The sequence below is a fragment of the Pelophylax lessonae genome (assembly GCF_965119305.1).
Source record: "Pelophylax lessonae genome assembly, chromosome: 1".
NCBI classification, from domain to species: Eukaryota; Metazoa; Chordata; class Amphibia; order Anura; family Ranidae; genus Pelophylax; species Pelophylax lessonae.
The window spans coordinates 10,057,174-10,070,621 of record NC_138768.1 but is presented as its reverse complement, the minus strand read 5'-3'; the positions used below and the strand labels follow the sequence as shown (position 1 = coordinate 10,070,621).

At 44.1% G+C, this 13,448-nt stretch overlaps 2 protein-coding genes across 2 annotated transcripts in view; one reads left to right on the top strand and one right to left on the bottom strand.

Annotated features, from left to right (window-relative positions):
• The window catches only part of LOC309563394 (uncharacterized protein), a gene marked incomplete at its 3' end in the record, with an annotated part of 732,657 nt that overhangs the window by 443,063 nt on the left and 276,146 nt on the right, over positions 1-13,448 (bottom strand). The gene's annotated exons all lie outside the window — the stretch shown is intronic.
• LOC309563383 (uncharacterized protein) overlaps positions 1-13,448 on the top strand; it is a 797,887-nt gene that overhangs the window by 540,975 nt on the left and 243,464 nt on the right. Inside the window, exons 9-10 of the mRNA XM_082267777.1 lie at positions 6,209-6,415; positions 6,511-6,652. Coding sequence (XP_082123903.1) covers positions 6,209-6,415; positions 6,511-6,652 — 349 coding nt within the window. The remainder of the gene's footprint in view (positions 1-6,208; positions 6,416-6,510; positions 6,653-13,448) is intronic.

Sequence of the window (13,448 nt, the reverse complement as noted above, 5' to 3'; positions counted from 1 at the left end):
TCAGTGTGTGGAAGTGATTGTATCTGGCAGACAGGGATCTGTATGTGTGTGTGTATCACTGCCCGACACACCACTCACATCATACACTTCAGCCTAACTGCCCTAAATTGTGTGTGTGTGTGTGTGTGTGGGGGGGGGGGGGGGGGGGGTTGGGGTTTGATTGGAGGATCGCTTGGGGAATCCTTTGAAGTTTGTGAGGATCGCTTGTCTGCTGCTCACTCCTTAAATTATATCAGATTGTATGAAAGATTTGTATCTACCTGTGTGTGTCCAGCCAGATAAATGTGGGAGAGTCTCCCTCCAGTGGTTGTCAGCAGTATTGCAGGCTGCGGTATCTGTATCTTAGCTGGTTTAAACTTCCCAAATAGACCAATCCCCTCGTTCCTCCTCCACAATCCATGTCTCACTTCAGTTAGTAAGTCACTGTGGGCATGATTTCCTTGACACCCAACATTGGTGTCAGTGATATAAAATAAGTCCCATTGTTGGTGTCAGTGAGATAAAATAATACCCGTTATTGGTGTCACTGAGATAAAATAAGTCCCATTGTTGGTGACAATGAGATAAAATAAGTCCCATTGTTGGTGACAATGAGATAAAATAAACCCCATTGTTGGTGTCAGTGAGAATAAAATAAGCCCCATTGTTGGTGTCAGTGAGAATAAAATAAGCCCCATTGTTGGTGTCAGTGAGAATAAAATAAGCCCCATTGTTGGTGTCAGTGAGAATAAAATAAGTCCCATTGTTGGTGTCAGTGAGATAAAATAAGTCCCATTGTTGGTGTCAGTGAGATAAAATAAGCCCCATTGTCGGTGTCAGTAAGATAAAATAAACCCCATTGTTGGTGTCAGTAAGATAAAATAAACCCCATTTTTGGTGTCAGTGAGAATAAAATAAGTCCCATTGTTGGTGTCAGAGAGATAAAATAAGTCCCTGTGTTGGTGTCAGAGAGATAAAATAAGTCCCTGTGTTGGTGTCAGTGAGAATAAAGAGTAACCCCAGCCCAGTATTGGTGGTCAGTGGGGGTACCCTCCTGATCACACACTCCCGCTGCCTCTCTGTTGATGTCAGAGTTCTACTCTCACTGTCAGAAAGGAGATGACTGTTCCCCACAGTCTGCTATAATTTCAGTGACCCAGAGAGTGTTATTATTATTATTATTCAGGATTTATATAGCGCCAGCAGTTTACGCAGTGCTTTATAATATAAAAGGGAGACAATACAGTTACAATACAATAAAAATACAAGAGGATTAAGAGGGCCCTGCTCAGAAGAGCTTACAATCTAATGGGGTGGGGCAGGTGTTACAAGAGGTTGTAACAGAAGGGAATGAGCTGATGGAAGATTAGTTGGCAGTGTTAGAGGCTTCACCGAAGCAATGAGTTTTCAGGGATCGCCTGAAAGCAGCTAGAATAGGAGACAGGTTGAGGTAGAGCGTTCCAGAGGATGGGAGAGGCCCTGGAGAAATCCTGGAGACGAGCATAGGAGGAGGAGACAAGGGAGCTTGAGAGTAGGAGGTCTTGAGAGGAGGGGAGAGGACGATTTAGGTGATATTTGGAGACAAGATTGGTAATGTAGCTCGGAGCAGAGTTGCGAATGGCTTTGTATGTTGTGGTTAGTATTTCGAATTTAATTCGCTGGGTAATCGGGAGCCAGTGTAGGGATTGACAGAGAAGGGAGGCAGACACTGAGCGGTTGGTAAGGTAGATAAGCCTGGCAGCAGCGTTCATGATAGACTGAAGAGGGGATAGCCTATGAAGTGGTAGGCCTATGAGAAGGGAGTTGCAATAGTCGAGGCTAGAAATAACAAGGGAGTGAATGAGTAGCCTGGTGGTTTCAGTTGTTAAAAAGGGGCGAATTTTAGAGATGTTGCGGAGGTGAAGTCTACAAGCTTTTGACAATAATTGGATTTGGGGCTGAAAGGACAGGTCAGAGTCTAGGATTACACCTAGTACCCTGGCTTGAGGGGAGGGATTGATGGTTGCATAACTAACTTTGATGGAAAAGTCATGGAGGGGGATATGGGCAGGGGAAATATTACCAGCTCAGTTTTAGAGAGATTTAGTTTGAGGAAGTGGTGTGACATCCATGTTGATATGTCAGTAAGTAAGTTAGCAATGTGAGAGGACACTGAAGGAGTGAGGTGAAGAGTAGACAGATAGATTTGAGTGTCATCGGCGTATAGATGGTATTGGAAGCCGTAGGCCATTATCAAGTGACCAAGGGAGGCGGTGTAGATAGAGAAGAGGAGGGGGTCCAAGAACAGAGCCTTGGGGAACCCCCACAGAAAGAGGCAATGGGGAGGAGGAGGTAGAGTTGTGGGTAACACTGAAGGAGCGCTGTAATAGGAGAACCAAGATAGAGCAGAATCTTGGAGGCCAAGGGAACGGAGTTTATTAAGAAGGAGGGGGTGGTCAACAGTATCAAAGGCCGCAGAGAGGTCAAGTAATAAGAGTATGGAGTAGTGGCCATAGCCATTGGTTTTAGCAGTTAATAAATCATTGGTGAGTTTTAGTAGGGCAGTTTCTGTGGAGTACTGCGAGCGAAAGCCAGACTGTAAGGGATCAAGAAGGTTATTTTCACTGAGGTAGGAGCTGAGACAGCTGTAGACTAATGCCTCGTACACACGCATCGATAGTTGGCCGTGAATTTTCGGCCAACGTCCGATCGGCCGATTTTCGGCTTGTTAGTATGATGCTTTCGACAACCGACTCCGACTTTTCGGCCAAAAAAAATCTGGTGTGCAGGCTATAAAATTTTTGTTGGCCATCAACAGAACGGCCGATTTTCCGTCAGTCAGTACAGATTTCGGCAGACGAAAATCTGATGAGCAAGACTGGGCATGCTCAGAGAAGAAAAAACACACGGAAAGTAAACCAGCACATGACATCACTTCTGAAGTTGGTTTTTGTTGGCCGAGAAAATTCGTGTGCAGTCTAGAGCACATTTCAACCAACACAACAACACTGGACAAAAGACGGCCGATCGGTCGGCCGATAATCGTTGCGTGTGTACCAGGAGTTTAGACGTGAATGGGAGCAGTGAAATGGGTCTTAAAATGTTCAGGTTGGTGGGGTCTAGTGAGGGCTTTTGAAGTATGGGAGTGATCTGCGCATGTTTTAGAGGGGAGGGGAAGGTGCCACTAGAGAGGGAGGGATTGAAGATGTGAGTAATGGAGCATAGGATAGAATAAGCGGGTGTCCATAGTAGTTGTGAGGGAACAGGAACCAGGGAACAGGTGGTTAAGCGAGAAATTTTTTTTAACCTCTTTAGTAGTAGCCAGTTCAAAGAAGGAGAGTGTTGACTGTGCTGTTAGACAAGGTATGTTGAGTGGGGAAGATGTGCGCACAGTGGAGGTGTCCTCACATATTGCATCAACCTTGTCTTTGAAGTGATTGGCAATCTCTTGAGCAGTGAGTGAGTTAGTGAGTAGAGGGGGTGGGGGACGAAGCAGAGAGTTAAAAGTTGAGAAGAGCTGGCAGGGACTGGATGACAGGGTAGTAATAAGAGAGACAAAGTAGGCTTGTTTGGCAACATGGAGGCATGAATTGTATGTTTTGAGGGCAGATTTATATAGGGTGAAGGCAATGTCCTGCAGGCATTTGGTTTTACGCCACCGTCGTTCAAGAGCATGGCAATGTCTCTTGAAATTTCTACTGTTGTCAGTTTGCCAGGGTTGCAATAGTCGGGGCGTGTTCCAGCTGTCATCTCCTCACTGACACCCTGCACTCTGAATCCTGGAATCTGTGAGACATGGACATGATGGGACAGTGTACTAAATCCCAGGAACACGTGGCAACAATGGCAAAGCCGTGTTCACACTATGAGACGTTTCTCAGGGCTGCAGTTCCTCTGAGCTCCACAAGTTGGTGATCTCACTACTACCCAGACAGGAAGTCTCTATGGAAGACAGGAAGTGATGTCAGGTACAGAAAGGAAGTGATGTCAGGGACAGACAGGAAGTTCCGGGTGAGAGGTGAGTTGGGAGGAAGAAGAGAGGAGACATTGTTGGAAGTGACAGCTGAGGAGGTAATAAGATCTTATTTTCTATTTACACCCAGTAAACCCCCCCCCCTCCCGCCATGTCCGTCCTCTTCCTCCATAGTCACTGTGACCTCTTTTATCTCCAGCAGATGATGATACATACATATATATTGTGGAAACCTAGATTAACCCTTTTGGGGGAAGTACATTCTCTTCATTTTGGAGATGTGTCACCTTTGCCACCAATGACCTTCTCCCTTTATCAGTCTATACTACTGGATTATACGGCTTTTAGTCGTGCCGTGGGATGGGGGGTTATTTAAGAGGATTGGAATATGTTTATCTTTATTAGTGTTAAGCAAAGGGTTCAGGCCCGAGCATGAGTTCAGACCAAACATTGGCTGTTCGCCCTGTTCGTGGAATACCCAAATTTGCAGTGTGTTCTGCGGGTATGCTCCCCACCGAATGCCCTGCAATGCTCTGCACAGTGCAATCTGCGCCCTGATTGGGCAAAGTGGTGCAGTAAAAGCTGGTTGTTAAGGAGCGGGGCCGAGAAGCCAGGCCGCGCTTTCCTTAACAACTAATGAGTTATCAGTTGTCAGTGGACTTCCCCGCGGACAGCTGAATTAAAAAAACAAACATTTGCCCGTAAAAAAAAAAGAAAAATGGCGTGCCCCCCTTCCCCCCCCCCCCAATTCATACCAGACTCTTATCTGAGCATGCAACCTGGCAGGTTAGGGAAAGGGGGACAAGTGAGCGCCCCCCCTCCTAAACCATACTAGGCCACATGCCCTCAACATGAGGGATGGGTGCTTTGGGGCAGGAGAGGCTTCCTCCCACCCCAATGGACCTTGTCCTCATGTTGATGGGGACAAGGGTCTCTTTCCCACAACCCTGGGCTGTGGATGTGGGGGGGGGGCTTATCGGAATCTGGAAGCCCCCTTTAACAAGGGGACACCTAGATCCCAGCCTCCCCATAAGAATAAGTAGGGGTACAGTACCCCTACTCATCACATTGACCTCACAGCTCCTCTTCCCAATGTGCCTCCTTCCGGCTGTTTTCTTTTTATTCAATGGTCTTAGGATGTGGGCGGACCCTTTGCTTTCTCACAAGCAAAGCAGGACTCTTGGTCCTGTATTATGTGTAAAGATGCCAGAATTCCTTTTTACCTGCACAGTAGGGGTCCTGTGTGGGTAAATTATATCTCAGTGGGGCTTTAATAAAATGGAGACCTGGCCAGAGAGGTGAGGAGAATTCTGGGAATATCATTTGATGTTACTACTTGTGTTTTCCTCCTGTGAAGTCTGGAGATCATATGACCATCACATTGCCTCCACCTCCCTCCCTGATAGAATAGAGAAATATAAAGAAGATTCTAGAAGTCACAAGAGAGATCATCGAGGAGAGGTGAGCGGTGCTGGGAATTCTGGGACATTATCCAGTAACAGACAAGGGATGTGTCTGGATGGTGACTGTATCATTGTGTGTGTCAGGTTCCTATAAGGTGTCAGGATGTCACTGTCTATTTCTCCATGGAGGAGTGGGAGTATTTAGGACACAAGGATCTCTACAAGGACGTCATGATGGACAATCAGCCGCCCCTCACATCACCGGGTAAGAGGAGACTTTATTGTAAAGGAGAGAGCAGTACGGAGGCTCCACCTAGACCCCCCATCATCTGATAAACACATAGAAACAATGTATTCAGTCAGTGTGTGTGTTTCCTACAGATGGATCCAGTAATGGGAACCCACCAGAGAGATGTCCCCGTCCTCTGTATTCCCAGGATTCCACACAGGAAGATCACACCATCCCTCACCATCATCAGGTAGATGAGGTACAATCACTGATAGTATTATTAGGATCTGTATATTATCTGCATTGTTACCATTGATGTCTTTTTTTTATATATTCAGAGTGGAAACCTGGGAGATTCTAAAGTTGTGATTAAAGAAGAGATAAAAGAGGAGGATGATGAGGATGGGGTGATGGAGGAGTCAGAGTTTCTAAAAGGACACAAACATCTATACCAGGACACCATGGTGGGGTCATCCAGCTACAGAAACCCACCAGAGAGATGTCCCCATTCTCTGTATCACCGGGATTCCACACAGAAAGGTCACACCATCCCTCACCATCATCAGGTAGATAACGAGCAATCATTGGTAGTTCTGATTTATACACAGCATGTTTGTTACAATGAATGTTTTATTATATATTCAGAGTGGAATCCTCGGGGATTATAATATTGTTATTAAAGAAGAGTATAAAGAGGAGGATGAGGAGTATGGAGTAATGGAGGAGTTTTCAGAAGGACACAAGGATATGATGGAGCCACCTAATACCAGGAACCCACCAGAGAGATGTCCCCGTCCTCTGTATTCCCGGAATTCCACACAGGAAGGTCACACCATCCCTCACAGTTACAAGGTTGGTGGGTTGGAGCATCTAGTTTATGTGATGTCACAATAAAAATATATAAATATATTTTACAGGTGATATTCTATCTCATTTTTCTGACTTAGAGTGGAGATTCAATCAATATAGAATTTGAGGTTAAAGCAGAAGAAGAAGAGACGTATGTGAGGGATGATCAGCAGTCTATGGAGGAGGATGGAATAACGGGGACATTTATAGAGGAGGACACTCCTACAGAGATCAGCACAGGTGGGTCATTAACACTAAATACATTGGTCACTTTCCTGAGCTGTGTTCCTCATCCTGTATTCCTGTATTTTTCTTGGATAATCTTCCTTCTCTGTGCTGAAGACACAATTTATGTATCTACACTGGATTTATGGAGATTCTGGGGTTCAGCGGGGGTTTTACATGTTGATGATAATAATGTGATAACATTCTCAAACTTTGGAACCTTAAACAGAAAGTGATGATGAGGGAGGAGTCAATAACCCAATGATGGAGGTCTTCCGGATCAGTCCAGTCTTCATCTTGGTTGTTCTCCATCCATCCTCACTCTCTGACCTCTGGTGGGGCTCAGCCCCGCTGTTATTCATGACTAAATCATGGACTATATAAGGAAGTGCAGGACTTCTTGTGTTGGGAAGATGGCAATGAGTGATAGAGGGGGTGGGGACACTCGTCCTATAATCCCCTCATCACTGTCACTACTATAAAAGACAGTTCTCGTTGTTTCCTCACTCTCTGACTAAGGTCCATGAATAAAGAAATGAACTGGTAGGAGATCAGAGGACCCATTTAGTAGTTACCTTGGGGGTGGAATTGTAAGATCTTCAGAGACAAAGCTGTCTGATGTGGGCGGAGTCCTGGTTTAGGGGAACCAATCTGCTGATGTCTAGTAATAATCTTTTTATTTCTATTTCAGTAGATGAACAGGAGTTGAGGAAAACCTCAGAGGATTGTCTCACTTTGTCTCCAGACTGTAAAGTAGAAGATGAGGACATCACACAGTATACTCTAGGAGAAAACCCGGCTACCTCAAATGTCCATCCGGCACCACACAGTGTAGATGGACCATCGTATTCCTCTTATCCTGAGGAACCTCAGACTGGGAGGGACGGTGCCGTCCTTCCAACAGATAAGAGGTTTTCCTGTACTGAGTGCGGGAAGTGTTTCCGTTCTAAATCCCATCTTAATGTGCATAAAATATCTCACACAGGAGAAAAGCCGTTTTCCTGTTCTGAGTGTGGGAAATGTTTTTCACATAGGTCTCATCTTTACAGACATGAGAGATTACACACGGGGGAGAAGCCGCATTCCTGTCCTGAGTGCGGAAAATGTTTTTCAGACAAGTCCCACCTTTACACTCATCAGAGATCCCACACAGGTGACAAACCATATTCCTGTTCTGTGTGCGGAAAACGTTTTTCAGACAAGTCCAGTCTGTACACACATCAGGGATCTCACACGGGGGAGAAGCCATATACCTGTCCTGAGTGCGGGAAATGTTTTTCACAGAAGTCCAGTCTTTACAGACACCAGGGATCTCACACGGGAGAGAAACCATATACCTGTCCTGAGTGCGGGAATTGTTTTTCACAGAAGTCCAGTCTTTACAGACATCAGAGATCTCACACGGGGGAGAAGAAGTATTCCTGTCATGAGTGTGGGAAACGTTTTTCACAAGCATCCCATCTTCAAATACATCAGAGATCGCACACAGGTGAGAAGCCATTTCCCTGTTATGATTGTGGGAAATCTTTTGTGCAAAAATTACATCTTGTCACACATCAACGGCTTCACACGGGGGAAAAACCCTACTCCTGTTCTGAGTGTGGGAAACTTTTTTCAGACAAGTCCAGTTTTTACAGACATCAGAGATCTCACACGGGGAAGAAGCCGTATTCCTGTCCTGAGTGAGGGAATTGTTAGTCACCAGAGTCCTGTCTTCCTGTACATTAGGGATCCCACACAACCCTTGAGCTGTATTAGTGCCTCAAGTGCGGGAAATGTCTTCTATATGAATGTTGGTGGATATGTGGGGAAGAAGCACACCCTGATATACACCTCAGATATACTCCATGGCTGATCTTCATCATGTAAGGAACAGTTCATAAGGAGATCAGAGATCACCAAAGACATGGATGAAGTGTTGTACCGTGTTGCCCATTGATAGCAGTAGAAAAATAAAAGTCATTACCTCTCATTGGCTGAGTACATTTTGTGGTGTAACCATTCACAAACATTAAAAGAAAACATCCCATATATTTCTACACAAATCAATGTACAAAGTGTAAAATTATAACAGCAGCACTCACTATTTCCACACATCAAAAATGAACCAAAAAACATTTGTATTGCGCTTTCAAGATAATAATAAATAATACAAAATCATACATCACACATTAAAGTGTATACCCCTTTAAGACCAGGCCTTTTTTTGGAACTTTTTGTTTTTAAATTTAAATTTGTATTTTTTGCTCGAAAATTAGAACCTCCAAACATTTTGTATATATATATTTTTGTTTTTAGCAGAAACCCTAGAGAATAAAATGGAGAGTGTTGCAATATTTTCTGTCTCACCAAATTTGCGCAGTGGTCTTTCAAACACATTTTTTTGGGGAAAAAAAATACTTTTCCTGAATTTAAAAAAAAAACAGTAAAGTAAGCTCAATTCTTTTGTATAATGTGAAAGATGATGTTATGTCGAGTAAATAGATACCTCACATGTCATGCTTCAAAATTGCGCCTGCTCGTGGAATGGCGACAATTTACGGTACTTAAAAATCTCCATAGGCGGGGATTTAAATATGTTTACAGGCTGCCTGTTTAGAGTTACAGAGGAAGTCTTGCAAAAGAAATATTGCTCTCGATCTAATGATCACGACAATACCTCACATGTGTGGTTTGAACACAGTTTACATATGTGGGCGCTACTTACGTATGCGTTTGCTTCTGCAGGCGAGCTCGGAGGGACAGGGCGCTTTAAATTTTTGTTTTTTTATTTATTTTATTTTTTATTTTTACACTGTCTCGTGTGTGGTCACGTGTCCTCTTGCATTCCTTGAGACTAAATAGTTTTTTACCTATGCTGGGATCACCATTGAGGTATTTGTAAATCGCTATCATGTCCCCTATCAGGCGTCTCTTCTCCAAGGAGAATAAATCAAGCTCTTGTAAAAGCTCCTCGTAATTAAGGTCCTCCAATCCCCTAATAAGTTTAGTTGCCCTTCTTTGGACTCTCTCCAGTTCCAGCACATCCTTTCAGAACTGGACAGAATACTCCAGATGTGGCCGGACCAGGGTTTTATACAATTTATTTCATAATATTTGCCGCTATATTAAATAAAGTAAAAACCTGTGCAAATTCACGTAAACATACAATATTTTGTGCTCAATATAGTGCTATCGGCAAGTCCACTGCTTTCACTTTCCATCTACTTCTCAAAAGAAAATTCACAAATGAATGAAAAGTTGATAAGGTGTGAAAATGCTCTGTGCTCCAAACTGTGGCAGCTGTGGTTTAGCCACACCTTCTTCCACCTCTTACACACGTGATGGTGAGGGCACCCCTTTAAGAATATGTGACAAAATGCTTTTTCCTGGTGTTGGTTATACAAGCATTGTTTCACATCTGTTCTTCAGTAAATGCGGTTTTTAGTACTTCCTTTTAACCTTCTCCCACCCGTCCAATGCCTATCCAGGTGGGAGCTTCCTCCTTCTGAGTAGACATTCTTGAACATCCTTCAGAAGGAGAAAGATTGTGCGGCCGCGTGCAGCTGTGCGATCTTGGTGTGCCTGTGTCCCCAGGACACAGCACCACACCGCTCAGCAGGAGGGCTCTGTGAATGGCCCTCCTGATCACATGATGGCTGTGTTCAATCACAGCCCTCATATGATGTCAACACAGCCATTGTAACGGTGATCGGCTCTGCTTCTCCTCACAAAGTGAGGGGAAGGAGAGTAAGTCTGTGCTGCTAGCCGGGGATCAGTTAGTATTGAGCTGTTTTACTGCTTTTTACTCACTGATCACCCAGCTAGTGTCCCTATCACAGTGTCCCCAACACAGCGAAAAGACCTGTCACACATCTGTCCCTGTAAAATAATCTGTTACAGTGAACATCTGTCCGTAATCATCTGCCACATCTGTCCGTGTTCAGCTGACGCACATCCACCAGTGATCATCTGCCACACCTGTCTGTGATCAATTGCCACACCTGTCTGTGATCATCTGCCACACCTGTCCATGATCATCTGCCACATCTGTCCGTGATCATCTGCCACATCTGTCCGTGGTCATCTGGCACACATCATCTGCCACACCTGTCTGTAATCATCTGCCACATCTGTCCATAATCATCTGCCACATATGTCCGTGATCATCTGGTGCATATCATCTGCCAGTGATCATCTGCCACACCTGTCTCTAATCATCTGCCACATCTGTCCATGATCATCTGCCACATCTGTCTACGATCATCTGTCACATCTGTCCATGATCTGCCACATCTGTCCCAGTCAACATCTGCCACATTCGAGTTATCAACATCTGCCACATCCAAGTTATCAACATCTGTCACAGGGCCTTCAAAAATGGGATATGTACTCAGGAAATTAAATGTGTAATTTATGCCTTTAGAATGCCTGACGGTGCTACTTGGATGTTTAGCCTCTGTATGTGGCCAGGCTGTGGAAAAGTCTCACACATGTGGTATTGCCATACTCAGGAGGAGTAGCAGAATGTATTTGCAAGTTTATCTATGCCATGTGTAATAAATAACTTGTTCATATGACCATTTTGTGGAAAAAATATAAAGAAAAATCTTAATTTCCCAAACTATTGTGGGCAAAAAAATTGCAACTTCAAAAAACTCACCATGCCTCTTACTAAATACCTTGGACTGTCCTCTTTACAAAAAGGGGTAATTTGGGGGGTATTTGTACTGTCCTGACATTTTAGGGCCTCAAGAACTGAGATAGGTAGTCAGTACATCAGGATTGATCAATTTTCAATGATACGTAGCCTAGCTTGTAGGCTGTATAACTTTCACACAAACCTATTATCATACACTTAGGGCTCTTTCACACGGTCTGCCTCCATAGGCGGATTCGAGCTGTTCAGTGGGGATCGATCCGCAGATCCCCGCTGAGCCGGCGGATGACAGCTCTGTCTCCGCTTGCAGTGCGGAGAGGGAGGTGTCACAGCTCCCGCTGCTCTCTATGGGGGATCGGATGAGAGCGGACCGCCTGTCCTCTCTCATCCGATCCGATCCCTGAACGGATGGAAAAATAGGGTTTCCATCCGTCCAGATTTCACTGACAGGATCGGATACGGATGGCAGCGGGTGTCAGCGGAGGTGTCTCCGCTGACATCCGGTGCCCCATAGAGCTGCATGGAGGATCCAATCAAATCCGCCTAAAAAACTGACAGGTGGATCTGATCGGATCGCCCGTGTGAAAGAGCCCTTATCAGGATTTATTTTTACCAAAGACATGTAGCAGAATACATTCCGGCCTAAATTTAGGATTTTTTTTGGATTTCTTTTGAAACAGAAAGTAGAAAATGATGTTTTATTTCAACATTTTTGCATTTTTCTGCTTATTTTGCAAAAAAAAAAAACAAAAAAAACCCAGTGGTTAATAAATACCATCATAAGAAAGCTCTATTCGTGTTAACAAATTGATAAAAATTTAATTTGGGTACTGTGTAGCATGACTGAGTAATTGTCATTCAAAGTGTCATATCAAAAAATAATAAAATCTTCATTTCCCAAACTATTGTGGGCAAAAAAATTGCAACTTCAAAAAACTCCCCATGCCTCTTACTAAATACCTTGGACTGTCCTCTTTACAACAAGGGATAATTTGGGGGGTATTTGTACTGTCCTGACATTTTAGGGCCTCAAGAACTGAGATAGGTAATTGTCATTCAAAGTCAGTAATTGTCATTCAAAGTGCGAGAGCACTGAAAGCTGAAAATTGGTCTGGGAAAGGAGGAGGTTAAAGTGCCCGGTATTGAGGTGGTTAATAAAAGGCGTTACACTATGCGGGATTCCCCTTTCTCTCCTTCCTGAGTGTGTATAAAGAGGCGGAACTCCTGCTGGAGCAGCAGTCGGAGGAGGAAGCCGAGTCTAGGAGGGAGACTGACAGAAACTGGACCAAAATACATGTTATAATGAAGAATAATCAATATCATTAGGTATGAAATCTATATCCGCAGTGCTAACCCACTCACTGCCACAATAAGGAGTGTGGCTCTATGGTCACCCACAACACATACAAACAAGAAATGGCAAACCAAGTGGGTCTACTGGAAAGAACCATAAGTTTGAGCCTCCTGGGCATTCAAGATCGCTCTCAAAAACAAAACAGTAATGAGTAGAAAAATATACCACCTTCCACCACCATAAAAAGGACAACCTCCCCTTGGTACCAAAAATTGCGTCTAGACATCATACACACATCCTTGCAGTCCAAAGTAAAATAAATATAGCAACAATATTTACAGAATTAGCATACAGGACTGTGTGTGTTATTCACCTGGAAAAGTCCCAAACATGAGAGACAAGATCAGGGTAACCACAAGATTCTAAATAAACTAAAGGTGCCACCACATCCCTACTAGGACTCTGGGGGGGCCCTGAAATCAAAGGCTCACTAGGCTCAAAAAAGCAAATGGAACAGCCGGGTAAAAAGCCATAAAATTTAAAAACCTCTAGATCACCAAAGAAGACGGAAAGTTGGTGACATGTACTTATCGTAAGCCCACTGCAGCTAATACATTGCTGCGAGCTGACAGCTTTCATACAAAGTCACTCATTCAAGGTATACCCACTGCTTAGTTCTTCTGTATCAGCAGGAACTGTACAAAAGAGTCAGACATTAGGAAAGAGCCACCATTAAATGTTTGAAAGGTTCAAGGAAAGGGGGTATTCCCATAAATTGTTTCAAAAAGCCCAGAAAATACACTTGAGAGAGACAGATCTACACTATTGAGCGATACACCTCCCCAGATGCATGTTGCTAGTGAGAAACACCCAACCAG